We start from the raw sequence: 22,726 nt of genomic DNA on the forward strand, positions 1-22,726 counted from the left end.
TCTAGGTTGAAGGGCATTGAGAGGTTCCAGATTTTAGCGATTATGAATAAAGCTCCTGTAAACATTATTGTACAGGGTTTTATATGAACACAAGCTTTTATTTCACTTGGTGACATACCTCTGAATGGATTTTTGGCTATCATGGTTAAGTATATGTTTCTTTTTTTTTTTTTAATGGGGTGCTCAACCCAGTTGGTTGGGCATCCTGACTTTTTTTTTTTTTTTTTAATTTTTTAATGTTTATTTGTCTTTGAGAGAGAGACAGAGTGCAAGCAGGGGAGGGGCATAGAGAGGGAGACACAGAATCCGAAGCAGGATCCAGACTCTTAGCTGTCAGCACAGAGCCCAACGCAGGGCTCGCTCACGAGCAGTGAGATCATGACCTGAGCTGAAGTTGGACGCTCCACCGACTGAGCCACCCAGGCCCAAAGTCTATGTTTCTTATAAAGAAAACACCAAACTGTTTTCCAAAGAGATGACCTATTTTACATTCCCCTCAGCAATATGCAAGAGTTACAGTCGTTCCATATCCTAATCAGTACTGGTTTGTGTGTTTGGTTGGTTGTTTTTGGCTTCTTACAGGTGTGTGGCAATATCTCTTTATGGTTTTAATTTGCATTTCCCTAATGAATAATGAGGTTGATCTTTCCTGTTTCTTTTTGCCATATTCTTTAGTTTTGAAGATCTTTTGTCCATTTAAAAAAACATTGCATACCCATGTTCATAGCAGCACTAGTCACCATAGCCAAGAGATGAAAGCAACCCAGACATCCATTAATGGATGAATGGATAAATAAAATGTGGCATATACATTTAATGGAATACTGTGCACCCTTAAAAAGGAAAGAAATCTGTTACATTCTACAGTGTGGATGAGCATTGAGAATATCATGCTAAGTGAAACCAGCCAGTCACAAAAGGACAATACTGTATGCTCCCACTTATGTGAGATATCTAAGGTAGTCAAATTCATAGATACAGAAAGTAGAGGGGCACCTGGGTGGCTCAGTCGGTTGAGCATCTGACTCTGGATCTAGGCTCAGGTCATGATCTCACGATTCGTGGGTTCAAGCCCCACATTGGGCTCTGTGCTGACAGCACAGAGCCTGCTTGAAATTCTCTCTCTCTCCCTCTCTCTACCCTTCTTCCTCCCACGTTCTTTCTCTGTGTTTCAAAATAAATAAGTAAACTTGAAAAAAAAAAAAAAAAAAGAATGGTGGTTACCAAGGGATGGGGGAGGGTGCAAAAGGAGTTGTTAATAGGTATAGAGCTTCAGTTCTTCAAGATAAAAAGGTTCTGGAGACCTGTTTTGTAACAATGTAAGTATACTTAACACTATTGAACAATACATTTAAAAATGGTTAAGATGGTAAGTTTTATGATATGTGTTTTCTTAACACACACACACACACATACACACACACACACACTAAACCCTAGACTTTATTTGGATTCTAATTTTTCCTCTAATGTCCCTTTTGCATTCCAGGATTCCATCCATGTTACATTTAGTCCTAATGTCTCTTTAGTCTCTTCTTGTCTGATAGTTTCTTGGTGTTTCCTTGTTTTTCATGACCTTGACAGTTTTGAGGAGAATCTTCCTCAGTTTAGGTTTGTCTCATGATTTACTCAGGGTTGGACTGGGGTTCTAGGTTTTGAGGAAGAATGCCACAAAGTCAGAGTGGTCTTTTCATTACATTTGGGTGTATATTATCAACATGACTTATCACTGGTGATATTAACCTTTATCACTTGGTTAGGGTAGTGTTTGCAAAGTTTCTCTGGTGCATAGTTGTGGTTTTTCCTCCCTTTCTGTACTCTTTTCTTTGGAAGCAAGTCAGTAAATGCAGTTAGCACTACAGTTGGTATTAGCTGTGGGGAGGTTAAGCTCCACCTCCTTGAGGGGAGAGAGTATCTCCATAGATTATTTAGAGTTCTTTAAAAAAAATTTTTTTAATGTTTTTTTATTTTTGAGAGAGGGAGAGAGTGCAAGTGGGGAAGGGGTAGAGAGAGAGGGAGACCCAGAATCTGAAGCAGGCTCCAGGCTCTGAGCTGTCAGCACAGAACCCGAGGCCAGGCTCAAACTTGTGAACCATGAGATTGTGACCTGGGCCGAAGTCGAATGCTTAACCGACTCAGCCACCTAGGCGCCCCTAGAGTTCTTCTGTAAGGAGAATTGGTTGTTTTTTTTATTTTTGAGATGTGAGATTTCTTTGTATATTTTGCCTACTAGTCCTTTATCACTTATGTGGGTTTTATTTATTTATTAAAAAAATTTTTTATATATAATTTATTGTCAAGTTAGTTAACATACATTGTATGTATACAATGTGCTCTTGCCTTCAGGAGTACATTCCCATGATTCATCACTTGCATAAAACACCCAGTGCTCATCCCAACAAGTGCCCTCCTCAATGCCCATCACCCACTTGCCCTGCCCCCCACCCCCCCCCACTCCCTTCCACCCTCAGTTTGTTCTGTGTATTTAAAAGTCTCCTATGGTTTGCATCCCTCTCTGTTTGTAACTATATATATTTTTTTCTTTCCCTTCCCCCATGGTCTTTGTTAAGTTTCTCAACTTCTGCATATGAGGGAAAACATATGATACCTGTCTTTCTCTGGCTGAATTATTTCACTTAGCATAATACCCTCCAGTTCCATCCACATTGCAAATGGCAAGATTTCATTCTTTTTCATTGCCAAGTAGTATTCCTGTGTGTGTGTGTGTGTGTGTGTGTGTGTGTGTGTGTGTGTGTGTGTATCACATCTCCTTATTCATTTACCAGTTGCTGGACGCTTGGTCTCTTTCCATAATTTGACTGTTGTTGATAGTGCTGCTGTAAACCTCGGGGTATATGTGCCCCTTTGAATTAGCACTCCTGTATCCTTTGGATAAATTCCTGTTAGTGCTATTGCTGGGTCATAGGGTAATTCAATCTTTAATTTTTTGAGGAACCTCCACACTGTTTTCCAGAGTGGCTGTACCAGTTGCATTCCCACCAGCAATGCAAGAGGGTTTCCTTTTCTTCATATCCTTGCCAATATCTGTTGTTCCTGAGTTAATTTTAGCCACTCTGACTGGTGTGAGGTGGTATCTCAATGTAGTTTTGATGTATATTTCCCTGATGATGAGCGGTGTTGAGCATCTTTTCATGTGTCTTTTAGCCATTTGGATGTCTTCTTTGGAAGAATATCTATTCATATCTTCTGCCCATTTCTTCACTGGATTATTCATTTTTCAGGTGTTGAGTTTGGTAAGTTCTTTATAGATTTTTGATACTAACCCTTTATCAGATATGTCATTTGCAAATATCTTCTTCCTTTCTGTCGGTTGCCTTTTAGTTTTGTTGACTGTTTCCTTTGCTGTGCAGAAGCTTTTTATCTTGATGAGGTCCCAATAGTTCATTTTTGCTTTTATTTCCCTTGCTTTTGGAAACATGTCAAGTAAGAAATTGCTGCAGCCGAGGTCAAAGAAGTTTTTGCCTTTTTTCTCCTCTAGGATTTTGATGGCTTCCTTTCTTACGTTTAGGTCTTTCATCCATTTTGAGTTTATTTTTGTGTATGATGTAAGAAAGTGGTCCAGGTTCATTTTTCTGCTTGTCCAGTTTTCCCAATACCTTTTGGTGAAGAGATTGTCTTTTTTCCATTGGATATTCTTTCCTGCTTTGTCAAAGATTAGTTGGCCATACGTTTGTAGGTCCATTTCTGGGTTCCCTATTCTGTTCTATTGATCTATCTATCTGTTTTTGTGCCAGTACCATACTGTCTTGATGATTACAGCTTTGTAGTACAGCTTGAAGTCTGGAATTGTGATGCTTCCAGATTGTGTTTTCTTTTTCAGGACTGCTTTGGCTATTTGGCGTCTTTTCTGGTTCCATACAAATTTTAGGATTGTTTGTTCTAGCTCTGTGAAGAATGCTGGTGTTATTTTGATAGGGATTTCATTGAATATGTATCTTGCTTTGGGTAGTATCAACATTTTAGCAATATTTGTTCTTCCGATCAATACTGCCTATATTTTCTTTTAGGAGTTTTATGGTTTTGGGTGTTCCATTTTGGTCTTGAATCCATTTTGAGTTTATTGTGTATGGTGTAAGGAAAGGGTCCAGTTTCTTTTCTTTTCTTTTCTTTTCTTTTCTTTTCTTTTCTTTTCTTTTCTTTTCTTTTCTTTTCTTTTCTTTTCTTTTCTTTTCTTTTCTTTTCTTTCTTTTTTGCATTTAGCTATCCAGTTTTCCCAACACCGTTTATTAAAGAGACTGTCTCTTCTCCATTGTATATTTTGCCTCCATTGTCATAGATTAATTGACCATATAGACGTCAATTTATTTCTGAGTTCTCTACTCTGTTTCATTGATCTGTGTCTCTGTTTTGTGCTAGTACCATGCTGTTTTGGTCACTGTAGCTTTGTAGTAAAAGTTGAAATCTGGGGGGCAGGATACCTCCAGGTTTGCTCTTCTTTCTCAAGATTGCTTTGGCTATTCAGGGTCTTTAGTGGTTCCATACAAATTTTATGATTATTTGTTCTATTTCTGTGAAAAATGCTGTTGGTATTTGGATAGGGATTGCATTGAATCTGTAGATGGCTTTGGGTAGTATGGACATTTTAATAGATTTAATTCTTCCAGTCCATGAGCATGGTATATCTTTCCATTTATTTGTGTCCTCTTCAGTTTCTTTCATCAGTGTCTTAGAGTTCTTAGAGTACAGGTCTTTTACCTCCTAAGTCAAATTTATTCCTAGGTATTTTATTCTTTTTGATGCAATTGTAAATGAGATTGTTTTCTTAATTTCTATTTCTGATTGTTAGTTATTAGTGTATGAAAACACAGCATATTTCTGTATATTAATTTTGTATCTTGCTACTGTACTGAACTTATGTATTGGTTCTAGTAGTTTTTTGGTGGAGTCTTTAGTGTTTCTGTATATAGTATCATGTCTCTGCAAATAGTGATAGCTTTACTTCTTCCTTCCCAATTTAGATGCCTCTTCTGTATTTTTTAAATATGCCATTAATCTCAGTAATCTTAGTTCATTTTTTCCAGTGTAGTTTGCATCCCACAAGGTTTATTTCTTCCTTAAAAGTTCTGTTTGGACTTCTTTTTAATATGTCCATTACTTTCCTCATTGTATTTGTATTTTCTTCAATTTTCCTGAGAATATGGAGCATATTTACAATAGTTGTTTTAATGTCCTTATCTGCTAATTCTGCTATTTTTCTTCATGTTTAGATCTATTTCTATTAACTGATTTTTCTCTTTACGGTTTATGTTTTTCTGTTTCTTTGAATGCCCGGTCATTTTAAAATTGGATTTTGAACATTGTGATTTTAATGTTATGAGTGCTGGATTTTGTGACATATTTTTATATAATGTTAACCTTTGTTTTAGAATGGGCTTGTTTTGGGGCGCCTGAATGGCTCAGTCAGTTAAGCGTGCGACCTCAGCTCAGGTCATGATCTCGTGGTTCATGGGTTTGAGCCCTGCGTCGGCCTCTGCGCTGACATCTTGGAGCCTGGAGCTTGCTTCAGATTCTGTGTCTCCCTCTTTCTCTTGACCCTCCCCCACTCATGCTCTGTCTCTCTCCATCTCTCAAAAATGAATAAACGTTAAAAAAAATTTAGAGTGGGGTTGCGTTATGTGGAATCAGTTTTATCCTTTTAGGTTTGCATTTAAGGGTTGTCAGGGGAGGTTGAGAGCAATCTTTCATATGGACTAATTTGGCTCCATTACTAATGCAGTACTCATCTGCAGATTCTGTCTGACAACCCATGTATGAGTGGTGGTAAGACAAATTATTTTATTTGTGGTACCCTCCATGAGCTTTACAATTTCTTTTTCTTTCCACTGGTTCTTTGTGCCCAGCCTTGAGTATTTTCCTCTTCCATGTATGTGGATCAATATTCAGTTAAAGGTGTAAGAGGACCCTTCTGTAGACCTCCAGAGCTCTCTGTCAAACTCCCTCTTCTATAGTACTCTCACCCACAAATTCTAGGTGTCTTGGCCTCTCCAAATGTTGATCTCTATGTCCTCAGCTTGGCATGACTTATGGATTCTGTTTAGGTTCCTCCTCCCTGCCCCACAGGCTAGAAAACTTCTTCATGCAGGAAGCTGGGGTAATAGTGGGGCTCACCTTGTTGTTGTTTTTTTTTTTTTCTTCAGGGATCACAGTTCTGTATGCCTGTTGTCCAGTGTCTGGTGATTGTTGTTTCATATATTTCATCTACTGTTCTGTTATTTAAGGTAGGAGGGTAGATTATGTCTTGTTCTCCTGTCATGCTAGAAGAGGAAGGCTCACTGAAACATTTTTGATAAAAGCACACACTTAATATTCCTATGATAATTTTCTGCAGTGAAGTCCACTGAATAGGAAGGCCCTCCACAGGAGCTGCTCTGAACCGTGAATGAATGATACCATATTTTGAACTTTTTTTTTTTATTAAAAAAGATTATTACAAATACTTAAGAAAAAGCAAGATGGAAAAACTAAAAACTTTTACAATCTCTTTTTTCTACTACTACCATTGTTTTCATAGTTACGTATTAGCCTACATGTATGCATAGTTTTACATAGTTGTAATCATGTTATCCTTCTGTTTTATGTTTTTTAAAACTATATGTCATAAAATATTTTCCTTCTTTTGTAATTCTCTTGAGTCTTTCTCTCTTTTTTTGGTATAGTGTGGGTTTAGTTTATTTATTCTTTTCATGGAAATTATGGTTGTTTCCAGTTTTTACTATTACTTAACGTCTCTTTTTAAAATGGCTGTGTAAGGGGCGCCTGGGTGGCGCAGTCGGTTAAGCGTCCGACTTCAGCCAGGTCACGATCTCACGGTCCGTGGGTTCGAGCCCCGCGTCGGGCTCTGGGCTCATGGCTCAGAGCCTGGAGCCTGTTTCCGATTCTGTGTCTCCCTCTCTCTCTGCCCCTCCCCCGTTCATGCTCTGTCTCTCTCTGTCCCAAAAATAAATAAACGTTGGAAAAAAAAAATTTAAAAAAAAATAAAATGGCTGTGTAATATGTTATTTTTGTGAACCATAATTTACAACATAAATGATTACCTTAGCTTGAGGCTTTTAGGGCATTTTGAAATAATTTTGTGTTTAAATTTGGTAACCTAGAAAAGAATATAAAAGCCTATGGCATTTCCAAAGGAAATGCATTGATGATGTCATCTGGCGCTTGTTCACTAAGGAACAGAGCTGACAGAATGTTACAGAGAAATAATCCATGTACAGAGTTAAATACCTCTCTGAAATAAAGAGTGGAAGATTCAGCTCAGTTCCATATATGTTTTGGTCCCCACCATCAGAGAATCTATGATCTAGTAGAGGATCTCGTGAAAAACAAAGCTATCTCATTAGTTCCACAGTTGAGTTGGAAAAGATACGTCTGACTTGCTGTAACAGTTGTGTTCATTACATGAATAAATTTGCATGTACACTGGGTGAAACTGGATTTCAGACTGAGGAGCTTTAACTTGGAACTATACCAACTTCCCCTGCACTAAATCTTGTAAATTAGAAAATCAGTGTTCTGATAATATGTTTTATTAAGGCTTCCATATTTTCTTTCATAAAATTGCATGAACTTATAAAAATGAGGTATTGCTGGAACAGATGCAGAGCAGCAAGATGAGTTTCCTTTCCCTGCTACAGCCATAGGCCTTCCCTCCGATAGAGCTGCTGCTCTCCTTGCTGGAATCTTGGGCAGGAGTAGGTAGTGATGGTACTCAGGTATCAAGTTCCTGTGCTGGGGCGCCTGGGTGGCTCAGTTGGTTGAGCATCTGACCAGCTCAGGTCATGATCTCATGATTCGTGAGTCTGAGCCCTGCATTGGTCTTGCTGAAGCACACAGTCTGCTTTGGATCTTCTGTCCCCCCTTCTCTGCCCCTTCCCCACTTGTGCTCTCTCTCTCAAAAATAAATAAATCTTTAAAAAAAAAAAAAACAAAGTTCCTGGGCAAATTGATTACATATTTCTTAATGTTGTTAGGCTCCTCTTTCCTTCTTTTGGGAAAATCTCAGATATATTCATTCATTTGTTTGGGAGGCAGTTTATTTAAATAATAATAGCTAATACTTATAACATTTACTATGTGCCAGGCACTGATCTAAGGCTTTATATATATTAACTTATTTAATTTTCACAATAATCCTTCCCTGTAAGTATTGCTATAATTGTCTCATAAATGGCAGGGGCTGGAACTGGACTTTTGACAGTTAGCTTCAGGGTTAATACTCATAACCACTCACTATACACACATGCTCTAGAGTCATACCCTCCAGGTTTGAACTCTAGCTTGGTTACATACAAGTGAATGTACTTAGATCAATTGGCTCCTCTGAGTCTCCGTTTTCCTCATCTCTTTGCTATATTGCATATAACTTAAGTTGGTTCACTTCTTGACACATAGTAAACTTTAGCTCTTATTAGCTATTCCTTCATTAAACACACGTACGTGGAGTGCCCACCATGTGCTTGCCCTTTCAAGGTGCAGTTGTGCTGGTTTGTCTCTTTTCTAAAATTATATCAGTACTGTACTGTATGGTCCTGAAGTTCAGCATGATAGAGTATGTTCTATATTTCCATCGTCTTTCCTCCTATTGGTAAGTGTGGAAAAGAGATAGAATCTGGTCAGAAAGGGAAGAATATTCCTGTTGATTCATGTTGCAGGTCACACAGTTAAATCAGAAGAGCTAAGACAGGTTACGTCTTTTTTTTTTTTTAATTTTTTTTGAAGGTTTATTTATTTTTGAGAGAGAGAGAGAGAGAGAGAGAGAGAGAGCATGAGCAGTGGAGGGTCAGAGAGAGTTCTGGCTCCAGGCTCTGAGCTGTCAACACAGAGCCCAACGCGGTGCTTGAACTCCTGAACGGTGAGATCATGACCTGAGCTGAAGTCAGACACTTAACCAACTGAGCCACCCAGGTGCCCCAAACAGGTTACTCCTTGTTTGAAACATGACCATCCTCTATCTAGCAAGATTATTTGTTCTGTTTGGCCCAGCTTAGACCTTTGGGAGAAAGATATGTATGGAGCAGGAGGGGATACTTAATCAGCCAGCCACTTCCATTGAATCAGCCCCAGCAAATACGGAAATGATAACTGTGGCAGCCAGGTTAGCCTCATATTACCACCTCGGTGCATATTTTAAACGAATGTAAAAACCAAGTATGGAAACCTGTTAGTAGGGAGTAGATGGAGGGGAACCCAGTGTAGAAGAGGAGTATTTTGATAGAAAGTGAAAAAAATTTAGAGAAGAAAAAAATCCTGGTGAAGATAGTTGAGAATAAGCCCTTATATTTTTCTCTGAGATGAGGATGTTTTAATCAGAACCTTGGTATAGGCTCCATTTGGTTATTCTAATAGTATTCTTCTGAGATGTGTCTTTATCCCTCATATTTCTATTTTGTACCAGGAATCTGACAGATCTTTGTTCTTTTCTTCCTTACAGTTCTGAGGCTTTCTACCAATGCAGGCCAATGGAAAGAAGCAGCTAGCAAGGTGACGCATGCATTGGTTAATATCAGGTAAGGAATGAGAATTTACCCCTCTCAGAGCTCCTTGGCTCATCTTGAGGTTTATTGTACCTTTCTGAGTGGAGTGTGTTGAACACCACTGCTATTTTAAACCCTGATGCCTGTAGGAGTGGAAGAAATGTCGTACTTGATCAAGAAAAGCAGGAATGCGTGAGACTTTCATATTGTCATATTGAAATAACTCACAGTGCTGTACTATGAATTTTCTTACCAAGAGACGGTTGCAAGCCCTTTTCAAGCATCGCTGTTGCCAAAGTGTTTTCTGTGTATAGGCCATTTTCTCTGAAAAATTTTTTCTGCCATCCTCCGTGAGTTCAGTGAATGACTCATGGGGATCTGGAACTTTGACGTTTTGCTTTACATGGCTCTTTCTATTTGTGGTAAACAGAGGCAAATGGAGCTCATGGGGCTAAGTTATTTTAGTTTCCTTATGAAACAGCAAGGCAATTACAGAGTGCTATATGTATTGGGTAAAATTGATTCAGGCATGGAGTTTGGTTTAGGGTCTTGAGGAAATACCACATACTCATAGGAGTGAGCTGTTTGTAAATGGAGAGAATGTGCTTTCAGTATCATGAAATCTCAAGCTCACTTTCCTTACATTCCTCGCTCCCTTTGTGCCTATCATTTCCCATTTTCTCAACATTTATTAAATTGTTCTTGCAAACAATTGAAAAATTAACACTGAGTAGAAGAGGCAAACCCAACAGATGGGGAAACTTGATTTAGCTCCAGATGTAAGCCTTGCCAGACATTCCCAGCAATAGTAATGCACGTCTACAACTTGGTATAAATTCTTATATGTGACAGAGCTGGGATTTAGTGTTTATTTCTGTATCTTTCTTTTCTATTCTTTTTTCCTCTCTCTCTCTTTCCCTTTTTTAAAGGTAAAATGTCCCTTAGTGATTTACAGCAGTATTTGGCACGTCTGGGAACAAAAGGAAAAGTGTGAAATGTGTGTGTTGGGAGAGCTGGAATGAGGGAGCATGGGGGTGAGATGTGCTAACAAGATTGCACTGAAGGTTGATCTGCCTTACCTGACCCCAGAGACATTTTGCCGCAAACACAGTTTTATAAATCTCACAAATGCATATCCGTACCTAGCAAATAAACCAGATACTGTAGTGAGGGCTTATGATAAATGTGATTTTCTGTAAGAATCAGGAATTACAAACTGTCTTCTCCCAAATATCCCTTTGTGACCCAAGGGCAGTATGACAAATGTGGGTGTTTGAAAGAAGCTCCAGATTCTGGGCTAGAGTATGAAGTTCATACCAGTATAATTTATGTTGTGTTTATTTATTCATGTATTTACTTAGGCTTTCCAGGCAGCTCCTTTTCATCTGGGACCTGTTTCCTTGATCACATTCCTTTATGCTTGCTTTATCTTCTACTTTGTTGCTTTCCCTTTCAGTGGCTTCTGGCTTGGCCACTGTCCTTATTCTTCCCAAGGGCCGTCAAATAGCTGATTGAAGCTTTTGGCCTGTGCTTTTCTGAATAGCCCAGAAAGCATTGGGCTGAACTTTGAGCAGATGCCTATAACCATGACCTCTTTCTTTTCTTTGCAAGTGTCTATCAGGCCTATACCTTGACTTTCATTCCTCACATTTCCTTGATGAACTTGCTGCAGAGAATAGTTACATCATTTTCACTGTTGCTAATGAATTTCACTTGGGAGTATATGTCAGAAGTATCAAGGATCCAGTCATTTTTCTCAAGAGAATACAGGAAAAATGCGTTTGGATGTCACTTATCACTAAGGCCAGATTAGGGCAAAATACCGGTGATGCTAAGCCAGCTAAAGTTTACTTTTTTTTCTTTCTGACATTTATTTTCACTTACCAAGTGCTAAACTTTGTGCTCTTTTATATACTGTCTTCTTCTTCGATATTCAAACTCTAAAGAGTATATTACAAACTTTTAAAAATACACTTTTTCCAATGAGGAAACTGAGTCTCAAAGATATTGTGAATTGCAGAAAGTCCCACAGTTGTTATTTGGCAAAGCTGAGAATCATAAGTCCTTTAACTCCCAAGTCCAGGACTCAGGGCTCTTTCTTCTGGAAGTTCTTTATGTTTAAGAAATCTCTGCACCCAACTTGGGTCTCGATCTCCCAATCCTGAGATCAAGAGCCATACACTCCACCAACAGAGCCGGCCTGGCGCTCCAGGGCTCTTTCTTCTGTACGGTAATGGTCCTATAGAGTTGCCATGGAGGTAAACAGAAAACTCAGTATGATGTATTGAAAGGAGCATGGAAATTTGAATTAGAGAAACTGGATTTAAAATTTTTGTGGCTACCACTTAATGTGTGACCTTGAGCAAGTTACTTATCTTCTCTGGACCTCTTTCTACTATCTGCAAAATGGAGGTCACATTTCACAGGGAAATAGTTGTGAGAATTATATAATGTATGTGAGAGCACTTTGTCAACTCTTAAGATACTGGCCATTTCACTTAGCATAATATATTTAAGATTCTTCTCCGTTGTAGCAAGTGTCAGAATTTCCTTCCTTTTTAAGGCTGAATAATATTCCAATTGCATGTATATGCCACATTTTGTTTATCCATTCATCCACTGATGAAATCCCAAGTGGGTTGCTTCCACCTTTTAGTTGTTTGTACATGGGTGTACAGTCCCTCCAGTCCCTGCTTTCACTTCTTCTGGGAATATATTTAGGGGTGGAGTTGGTGGATCATGTGATAATTCTGTGTTTAATTTTTTGAGGAATTGCATACTGTTTTTAGGTCTAGCATTTTGAGCCTTCCTTAGAATGTTTCCTAAGTATGTCTTCATTTGTCCCTTGTATAAAAAGTTAAGATGTTAACAACCTTAAAAGATGTTTTGCTTTTTTTTTTTTTGTGGGCAGACTTTTTTTTGAGTTTATTATTATTATTTTTTAATGTTTATTTTTTACAGAGAGAGAGAGAGTGAGACAGAGCATGAGCGGAGGAGGGGCAGAGAGACAGGGAGACTCAGAATTGGAAGCAGGCTCCAGGCTCTGAGCTGTCAGCACAGAGCCCAATCTGGGGCTCGAACTCACAGACTGCGAGATCATGACCTGAGCCGAAGTCGGACTCTTAACCGACTGAGCCACCCAGGCGCCCCTTAAGTTTATTTTTTTAAGAGAGAGCATGTGCATGGACGTCTGCATGCAAGTGAGGGAGGGGTAGAGAGAGAGGGAGAAAGAATCCCAAGCAGGCTCTGTGCTGTCAGCATGGAGCCCAACACGTGTCAGAAAATTGGCCCCTTGGGTCTCCCAGGGATACTGTGGGATGTTTAACTATTGGCCACCAAGTTTATTATCAAGGGTATATAAAGGCTTAGCAGTAAAACTATGATAGTGTGTAACATTTACTTCTGTTGTCATAAAGATTGTTTGTGCTGATCCCATACCTGGAAGGGATTTCTAAGGAAGAGTGAATGAACTCTTAGCCACCTCTCCTGTAGTATGTTCTTTGATAACCAGGGGAAGGGTTTGGGCTGCATGTGAAATTTTCAGACATCTAACAGTTGAGAGGGTCTCAAACAGGTTTGGCGGTTGATGACAACTACAAGTTATGTCTTTGAGATCTTCTGGAATGCAATACATCTAACAGCAACATTAACATAGTATCTTACCAGCAGGTGAAAAGCAAGGCTGCAGACTTTTCTGTTCTTTGGAGTTTAGATTGTGACAGTGAAAATTAAAATTGCCTCCACATGCTTGGAGGCCTAAATTTGCTCAAGTGTCAGTCTGTTTGCTTTTCACTTGTCTTTCGTGGCTTAGTCATGCTAGTTCTTTAATTGTCAGAGTTATTTGTGTTTAAACAATTTGTCTCTCTCTTCCTGTTTGATCCTTCAGAGAGATTCTTAAAATGCAGCTGCTTAGAAACTGCTATTTTTTGAATTGAATTATAGTTGACATACAATGTTATATCAGTTTCAGGTATACAACATAGTGATTTGACAGTTCTGTTCATGGTGCAGGGCTCACCATGATAAGTGTAGTTACCGTCTGTTACCATACAAAGCTATTATAGTATTATTGATTGTATTGCCTGTGCTGTACTTTTCATCCTCGTGACTTACTTATTTTAATTTTTTTTTTTTCAATGTTTATTTATTTTTGGGACAGAGAGAGACAGAGCATGAACGGGGGAGGGGCAGAGAAAGAGGGAGACACAGAATCGGAAACAGGCTCCAGGCTCTGAGCCATCAGCCCAGAGCCTGATGCGGGGCTCGAACTCCCGGACCGCGAGATCGTGACCTGGCTGAAGTCGGACGCTTAACCGACTGCGCCACCCAGGCGCCCCAATGACTTACTTATTTTATAACTGGACATTTGTACCTCTTAATCTCCTTCACCTATACCATCAATTCCCCAACCCCACCCATCTGGCAACCACCAGTGTGTTGTCTGTATTTATTAGTCTATTTTTGTTTATTTGCTTTTTGGTTTTGTTTTTTAGATTTCATATGTAAGTGAAATCATATGGTATTTGTCTTTCTCTGACTTATTTCACTTAGCATAATATCCTCTATGTTCATCTATGTTGTTGCCAATGACAAGATTTCATTCTTTTTTATGGCTGAGTAATATTCCATTGTGTGAGAGTGTATTTGTATATATACCACAAATTTATCCCTTTATCTCTTGAAGGACACTTGGGTTGCTTCTGTATCTTGGCCAACGTAAATAATGCTGCAGGAAACATAGGAGTGCATATATCTTTTCAAATTAGTATTTTTGAGAAACTACTGATTTTATTAGAACACCTGAGGTCATTAACATACAGAGCCCTGTGTTTGTTCCTTTCCATGGTCAGGTTGTTCTTTGCTTTGCTTCAAGAAAATAAAATATTATTGCTCCATCTTTAAAATACCACTTTGAAAAGAAAATCCACTTTGTATAATTGTTACTTCAAATGCCTTCACGCATCAGCTGGGCCACAAAGGAAAAATACTCTGAGGGGCCACATACAGGACTGGAAGGAAGGCATTTGGGAAGTTCTGCTTGGAGACACCTATGCTAAATATTTCCTGCCACCACTTAGCAGATTACCCCAGTGAGGTCATATACTTTAGGATGAGGTCTGCTGACTATTAACCTAATTAGCCAAAAGAGAAAAAGAAAAATGTGAGACTAAAATCTGACCTTCATCTAACCAACTTTCAAGGTAAGTAATTTGAAGCCCTTTAATGAATCTATTCAAGTTAACATCTTAATGCTTTTCACTTAATTAGCATTTTATTAGCACCAAGTTCACAATCCTATTCTCTGGTTGCTCACAGAAATAGTGGTTGAATCACTGCAAATAGGTTTTTCTTCTGATCTGTAATTTTCTTAAGGTGGATAAAGTTTTAACTCTATGATTAATATATTAAATTTTTCTTTTATTTGGAATGCATTAACCTAAAGTTTAATTTTTCTTTGATGATGACCTTTTATCCATTAGGCTTCCAGGACTGGCAAGAATGACTTTTTAATTTTTTTTTTTTAATGTTTATTTATTTTTGAGACAGAGACAGACAGAGCATGAATGGGGGAGGGTCAGAGAGAGAGGGAGACACAGGATCTGAAGCAGGCTCCAGGCTCTGAGCTGTCAGCACAGAGCCCGACGCGGGGCTCGAACTCAAGAACCGTGAGATCATGACCTGAACTGAAGTCGGAGGCTGAACCGACTGAGCCACCCAGGCACCCCAAGAATGACTTTTTAGATATTACTGTGTTTAGTAACAAGCTTGGGGTTTGGAATGAGAATTTATTGCATTTCTTTGTAAGTCTCATAATTGTTCACCTTGTGAGTTTGCCTCTCGTCCCTCTGTTTGCTCCATGATCTTTTTGTTTCAATGCTGAAGCCGTCCTCCCCCTACTTCCTGCTTATGTGCTTATGTAGCTGTTTTCCTTCACCCTAAAAAATGTTCCCTCCAAAAAAAAAAAAAAAAAGGAGGAGGAGGAGGAAAGCTTTAAATGTACACTCTGCTAGGGAGGCTAGGGAACAAGAATAGCTCTCAGCAGTCTCTAGATAGGGGGGTTCATTGAGCATAACACCCTTCGGAGCAGGCTGCATATAGAATTCTGAATGTCATGGGAAAAAAGCCCTCAGGCAGTAATCAGGGAGAGCACATTCACTGTTGATGTCCAGAGTTAGGGTTGGAAAGGGAATGTAAGGTCTCGCTCAGCCAGGCAGAGTCCCCCCAAATCCTCTTGCCCATGACCCTGTTTGAGCTACAGAATTTGCCTTAGTCACAGTTCTTTTATCAGAAAGGGTACTGATGAGTTGAGGGGAAGAATGGTTTGACACAAAGCACTTCAGCTGAAGGATGCAAGTTAGTCTAATGAAAAGTATATATGGACCGAAGCAACCAAATGATAGGAGCAGAGGCACTGGGCTGATGACTCTTGAGTAGCAAGAAGTACATGAAAATAAGCTTCTAGTCCAGTTGTCTGCTCAGAAGTGGCAGACCGGCAGGCTTACATTATCGCCTGCGTTAGAATTTATCAGTAATGACCTTTCTTGTGTTAATCAGACCCTGCTGATCCCCCATTACAGAGAATGAAAAGCATTATGCAGATTAAAACAAAGCACCAAAATGAGGCTGCTATAATATCGTTTCCCCAGTGACTGGGAGTATTACATATTATTCTAATAGTTGCTGTTCCCTAATCTCTTAAGACTACAGCTAGAAATAAAAAATCCAACACTGAATCCCATGTGGTTAATCATCTGTTTTGCCCTAACTTGGTTTGTGTTGCCAAGTGAGGTTTTGCATTAGGTCATAGCTGGGCTTGGTGAACTGCAGTGCGGTAAGGAAGTCTTTGTTGAGCAGATTCAGATATTTGTAACGAAATATTAAGATTACTATTTGGGGCTGCTGTGATTTTAGGTAAGTGCGACTTTAGTGTATCAAACCCCTCCTTACCTCAATCTGAAATTTATTTGGGGTCTTTTTCCACTTTGCCTTTTTAAAGGAAAATTTCAAGATAATATACATAACATAAAATTTACCATTTTAACTATTTTTAAGTCTACGTTTCTGTGGCATTAAGTAAGCCCACATTGTTGTGCAACTATCACTATGAGCCATCTCTTTCATATTCTTCAATTGAAACTGAAACAGTAACTCGTTCCCTCCTCCCCTCAGCCCCTGGCAGTCACCATTCTGCTTTCTGTGTCTATGAGTTTGACTACTATAGGAACTTTATATAAGAGAAATTAAGCAATATTTGCGCTTTTATAACCAACTTATTTTACTTAGCATAATGTCCTCAAGGTTCTGTGTTGTGTTATGTATCAGAATATCCTTTTTTCCTTTTTTTTCTTAAGTTATCTCTGTACTCAATGTGGGGCTCAAACTCAAAACCCTAAGATCAAGAGTCACATGCTCCACTGACTGAGCCAGCCAGGAGCTCCTCCTTCCTATTTTTTTTAAAGACTGAATAATATTCCATTGTATGTATGCCACATTTTATTTGCCCACTTATCCATCGATGCACCCTTTGCTTCTACTCTTTGGCCATTGTGAATAATGCTTTTATGAACATTGGTGTACAATTATTTGAGAACCTGCTTTTTCTTCTTTTTTTTAGTGTTTAGGTTTATTTTATTGTTTTTAAAGTTTATTTACTTATTTTGAAAGAGAGAGCAGGGGAGGGGCAGAGAGAGAGAGAGAATCCCAAGCAGGTTCCATGCTGTCAGCACAGAGCTTTACACAGGGCTTGAACTCACAAACTGTGAGACCTTGAAATCAAGAGTCCGAGGCTTTAACTGACTAAGCCTACCAGGTGCCCTAGCTTTTTCTTCTTTTCTTCTACCCAGAAGTAGAATTGCTGATCTATGGTAATTTAATTTTGGGGGGAATCACCATAACGCTTTTCTACAGTAGCTGCACCATTTTACATTCCCACCAACAATGCCTAAGGGTTCCAATTTCTCCGTATCATCGCCAACCCTTATTGTTTTCTATTATTATTATTATTTTTATTTTTTTTTTTAAATATTTATTGGGTCACCTGGGTGGCTTAGCCCATTAGACATCTGACCCTTGATTTCATCTTGGCTCAGGCCATGATCTCATGGTTCATGGGTTTGGGCCCCACTTTAGCCTGTACGCTGGCAGTGGATCCTGATTGGGTTCTGTCGCTCCCTCTCTCTGCCCCTCCCCCTCTTGTGTGCATGTGTGTGCTCTCTTTCTCTCTCTCTCTCTCTCTTTCAGAATAAATCAACTTAAAAAAAATTGATTTATTTTGTGAGAGAGTGTGCGTGTGCACACATGCACCCGTGCACACACATGTTGGGGGAGGGATAGAGAGGGGGGAGAGGGAGAGTGGGTGAGTGAACAAGGCAGCATGAAATGGGGAGGGACAGAGGGAGAGGAGACTGTCAGTCTGTCCCCTGCTGTGGGGCCCAGTGTGGGGCTGAATCCCACAAATCCTGAGATCATGACCTGAGCTGAAATCAAGAGTTGAATGCTTAATCAACTGAGCAATGCAGATGCTCGTGTATTTTTTTTTTTTTAATGTTTGTTTGTTTTTGAGAGAGAGACAGAGACAGAGACAGAGACTGAGTGTAAGTGGGCAAGGGGCAGAGAGAGAGGGAGACACAGAATCCAAAGCAGGCTCCAGGCTCTGAACTGTCAGCATAGAGCCCGACGCTGGGCTCAAACACAAACTGGGATCATGACCTGAGCTGAAGTCAGGGCTTAATCGACTGAGCCACCCAGGAACCCTGGCCCTCTATTTTTTGATAATAGCTTTCCTAATGGATGTGAAGTAGTATTGAATTGCAGTTTTGGCTTGCATTTCCCTAATGACTAGTAGTATTGGTGATCTTTACATGTGCTTATAGGCTATTTGTCTATCTTCTTTGGAGAAATGTCTATTCCTATCCTTTACCAATTTTTAAATTGGGTTGTTTGGGTTTTTTGTTGTTGAGTTTTAGGAATTCTTTATATATTCTGGATACCAATCTCTTATGAGGTATATGATTTGCAAGTATTTTTTTCCCATGGATTGCCTTTTCATTCTGTTGATCATGTCCTTTGATGCACAAAAGTTTTTAATTTTGATGAAGTCCAGCTGATCGTTTTTTTTCTTTTGTTGACCATGCTTTTGGTGTTATATCCAATCAATCATAGCTAACTCAAGTCCTGCAGCTTTCCCATGTTTCCTCCTAAGAGTTTTATAGTTTTAGCTGTTACATTTAGGTCTTTGATACATTTTGAGGGAAGTTTTGTATATGGTGCAAGGTAAGGGTCCAACTTCATTTTTTTGCATGTGGGTATGGAGTCTACCCAGCACCCACTTTGCTTTTTTGATATAACACAGTTATGATTTCTTAATTTGAATCAGGCTGAATTAACTTGTAAGCACAGAAATGGAGACTCCACATTTTTTTCTGTATGCATCTGTTGTGTTTTGTGTTTTAGGTTTGCTCATTCCTCTGCTTGTTTAGAGATGGCATAACATAGTGATTAAGAGCAGGGTCTCTTAAGAGTTAAGTTGTCTGAGTTTGAGTCTAAGCTCTACCACTTACTTTGGACAAATTCTTTAACCACTCTTTGCTTTTCCTCATGGAATGGGGGTCATTGTTGAGATGATTAAATGACAATATATGTAAAGCACTTGGAATAGTGCCTAGCATACCATCAGTGCTATATAAGTGTTCATTGTTATCATCTTCTTAAAAAGTTGTTCTTAAGGTGCAAGTCTGGAGGTCTTACCAACCTTGGTTCTAATGATCTGCATGGGACTTCATTCTAGACAAGTGACCCCCTTCCATATCCAACTGTATTCATTTCTCTTGGCTTTACTCATGTGGACTTAGAAGGGACCAGAAGTATAGAATGATACCATTTACAACCCGACATCAGGGGCCCCATTGGAACTTAGGTTGTCAGTCTGTATCTTGGCATCATCATTGGGAAAATAGTTTGGACAGGGAGAGTTTATGTTTTCCCTCACTTCCAGCCCTTTGAGGAGATATTTGACCAAGAAACTTTGGCTTTACTATTTTAACACTTCCTTCTTCCCATTAATGTGGTTAAAGAGAATGTGCCCAAAAGGAATATGCTTATAACTGCAAAGATACTAATCAATGTGTTCTAATGTCTGATTGGAGGGATTATAGATATTTTAATTTTTTCTTACATTTTAATTTATTAAAAACATTTGGCTGTGGATTTTTTTTTTAGATGCCCTTTATTTGTAAGTTGAAAAAATTCCCTTCTATTCCTAGTTTATTGAGTGGTTGTTTTTTTGTTTTTGTTTTTGTTTTTTGTCATAAAAAGGTACTGGGTTTTGTCAGATGCTTTTTCTGTGTCTATTGAGATGATTTGTTTCTTATTCTATTGATACAACTATATACATTGATTTTCACATGTTAAACCAGCCTTGCATTCCTGGGATAAAGTCCACTTGGTTAAGGTGTATAATTCTTTTTATATGTTGTTGGATTCAGATTGCTAGTATTTGCTGCATTTTTGTACCCACATTCGTCAGAGAGATTGTTCTGTAGTTCTCTTTCCTTGTGGTCTTTGTCTGGTCTTGACACCAGGGTAATGGTGGCCTCATAGAATGAGTTGGGGAAATGGTCCCTCTCTTCAGTTTTTTTTAGAAGACTTTAAAGGATTTAGAGATTCTTTAAATCTTTGGTATAGTTCATCCATGAAGCCATCAGAGCCTGGACTTGTATTCACAGGTAGTTTTTTAAAAATAGTAATTAAATCTTTTTGCTTGTTTTATAGGTATGTTCAGATTGCCTGTTTCTTTTTGAGTTAGTTTCAATAATTTTGGGTTTTTTTGTTTTTTGAAAAATATTTTAATGTTTATTTATTGATTTTGAGAGAGAGAGAGAGTTGAGCAGGAGAGGGGCAGAGAGAGAATCCCGTGCAGATTCTGCAGTGTCAGCACAGAGCCCAATGTGGGTTTCAAACTCACAAACTGTGACATCATGACCTGAGAGGAAATCAAGAGTCAGTTCTTTAACTAACTGAGCCACCCAGGCGCCCCTAGTTTCCGTATTTGTGTCTTCCTAAGAATTTGTCCATTTCATCTAAGTTGTCTAATTTATTGGCATACAGTTGTTTATAATGGTACTTTATAATACTTTAGTGTTTCTGTAAGGTGAGTAGTAATATTCTTTCATTTCTGATTCTAGGAATTTGAATTTCTTCTCTTTTATCAGTCTAACTAAAAGGCTTGTCACTTTTGTTGATCTTTTCAAAGAACCAGCTTTTGGTTTTATTGGTTTTCTTTTTTGTTTTTCTATTCCTTATTTCATTAATTTCTACTCTTTATTATTTTCTTCCTTCTGCTTATTTTAGGCTTAAACGTCATAAAAAAAAAACCCTCAATGTTACATTAGTTTCAGGTGTACGGTATAATGATTGACAAGTCTATACAACACGTCTATATGTTATGCTCAAATTTTACATGGTAGAAATAATATAGGGTGGGGATGCCTGGGTAGCTCAGTTGGCTAAGCATCTGACTCTTGATTTCAGCTTGGGTTATGAACTCAGGGTCATAGGATTGAGCTCCCCATTGACCTCTGTGCTGAGTGTGGAGCCTGCTTGAGACTCTCTGTCTCCATACCTCTCTGCCTTTCCCTCATGTTCTCTCTCTCTCTCAAAATAAATAAATTAAAAAAAAAATACAAGGTATATTCTCTGACCACAATAGAATGAAATTAAAAATCAACAACAAAAAGAAATTTGATCAGAGAATATATCTTGTATTATTTCTGTCATTTTAAATTTTTGAGGTTTATTTTATGGCCTAGCATATTATCTATCCTAGAAAATGTTCCATATGTCCTTGAGGAAAATATCTATTCTGCTGTTGTTGAGTGTACTCTTTTCTAGATGTCTGTTAGGTTTAACTGATTTTTAGTGGTGGTCAAGTTTTCTGTTTCTTTGTTGATCTTCTGCCTAGTTGTTCTAGCCATTATTAAGGAATGGGTATTAAAGTCTCCCAATTTTTATTAGGTTTTTATTTTATTTTATTTATAACTAACACATAACATTATTTACTTCACTGAAAGCCTTATGGTACATACCAGGTTTAATAGAATTGACCTCAGTTTTGTTCACACTGACTCCAGTGAGTTGTATTTGGGTTTTCTGTGCTTGAGACTGCTTGATTTCTGCTGTTGCTATTGGTTTGTTTTCTTTCAGGATCAAGGTGGGTACTTTCATATAAAATATTATTTTTAGTTCCTTCTCTGGCAATTCTTTTCTCAATTTTTAGCCTTGCATACTTATACTTAAAATGGAACCAGCTTCCTAAAGCCACCAAGATAAATCTTCCTACTCCAACATCACATGATCTTCTAATTCTACTAAAATGCCCAAGGCCAGCCACAGAAGATCCTAATGAACCATACAATATTGAATCCCATGCACAGGGAATGTTTTCCACATCTAAAATTCCTAGGAGCTTAAAGGGCTTCTGCTTTGCTGGTTTGCCAGGCAGTGGTGTGGCGGCCATGGGCTCTAGTACCCTATTTTTATTGTTGAATTGCCTCAGCTTTTATTTCTGTCGTGACATACCTTTTTTCATTCTTTTACTTTCAACCTATTTGTATCTTTGAATCTAAAATGTGTCTCTGGTGGATAGCATATAGTTGGATCTTGTTTACTTTAGTCTGACAGTCTCTGCCTTTTGATTGGGTTATTTATTCCACTCACATTTAGTGTTGTTGTTGATATAATTGAACTATGTCTGCCATTTCATTTCTAGTTTGCTGTGTGTTTCATGAATTTGTGTTCCTCTGTACCTTTATTTTTATTTTTTTTAAATGTTTGTTTATATTTGAGGGAGAGAGAGAGAGTGAGAGTGCGAGTGGGGGAGGGGCAGAGAGAGAGGGAGACACAGAATCTGAATCAGGCTCCAGGCTCTGAGCTGTCAGCTGTCAGCACAGAGCCTGACGACGCAGGACTCCAACTCAGGAGCTGTGAGATCATGACCAGAGCCAAAGTCCAGCGCTTAACTGACTGAGCCACCCAGGTGTCCCAACTTTTTTTTTTAATTAAAAAAAACTTTTATTTTAGAGAGAGCATGAGTGGGGGAGGGGCGGGGGGGAGAGAGAGAGAGAGAGAGAGAGAGAGAAAGAAAGAAAGAAAGAAAGAAAGAAAGAAAGAAAGAAAGAAAGAAAGAAAGGGAGAATTCTAAGCAGGCTCCATCCCATGGCCCTAGGATTATGATCTGA

The 22,726-nt window shown here is 38.7% G+C and overlaps 1 protein-coding gene and 1 pseudogene across 1 annotated transcript in view; one reads left to right on the forward strand and one right to left on the reverse strand.

Annotated features, from left to right (window-relative positions):
* The window catches only part of ARMH3 (armadillo like helical domain containing 3), a 176,504-nt gene that overhangs the window by 74,421 nt on the left and 79,357 nt on the right, over positions 1-22,726 (forward strand). Inside the window, exon 23 of the mRNA XM_030334492.1 lies at positions 9,449-9,524. Within this exon, the coding sequence (XP_030190352.1) occupies positions 9,449-9,524 (76 nt within the window). The remainder of the gene's footprint in view (positions 1-9,448; positions 9,525-22,726) is intronic.
* On the reverse strand, positions 21,825-22,057 carry LOC115527090 (annotated as a pseudogene).

This window comes from Lynx canadensis, chromosome D2 (genome assembly GCF_007474595.2).
Source record: "Lynx canadensis isolate LIC74 chromosome D2, mLynCan4.pri.v2, whole genome shotgun sequence".
In the NCBI taxonomy this organism is placed as follows: Eukaryota; Metazoa; Chordata; class Mammalia; order Carnivora; family Felidae; genus Lynx; species Lynx canadensis.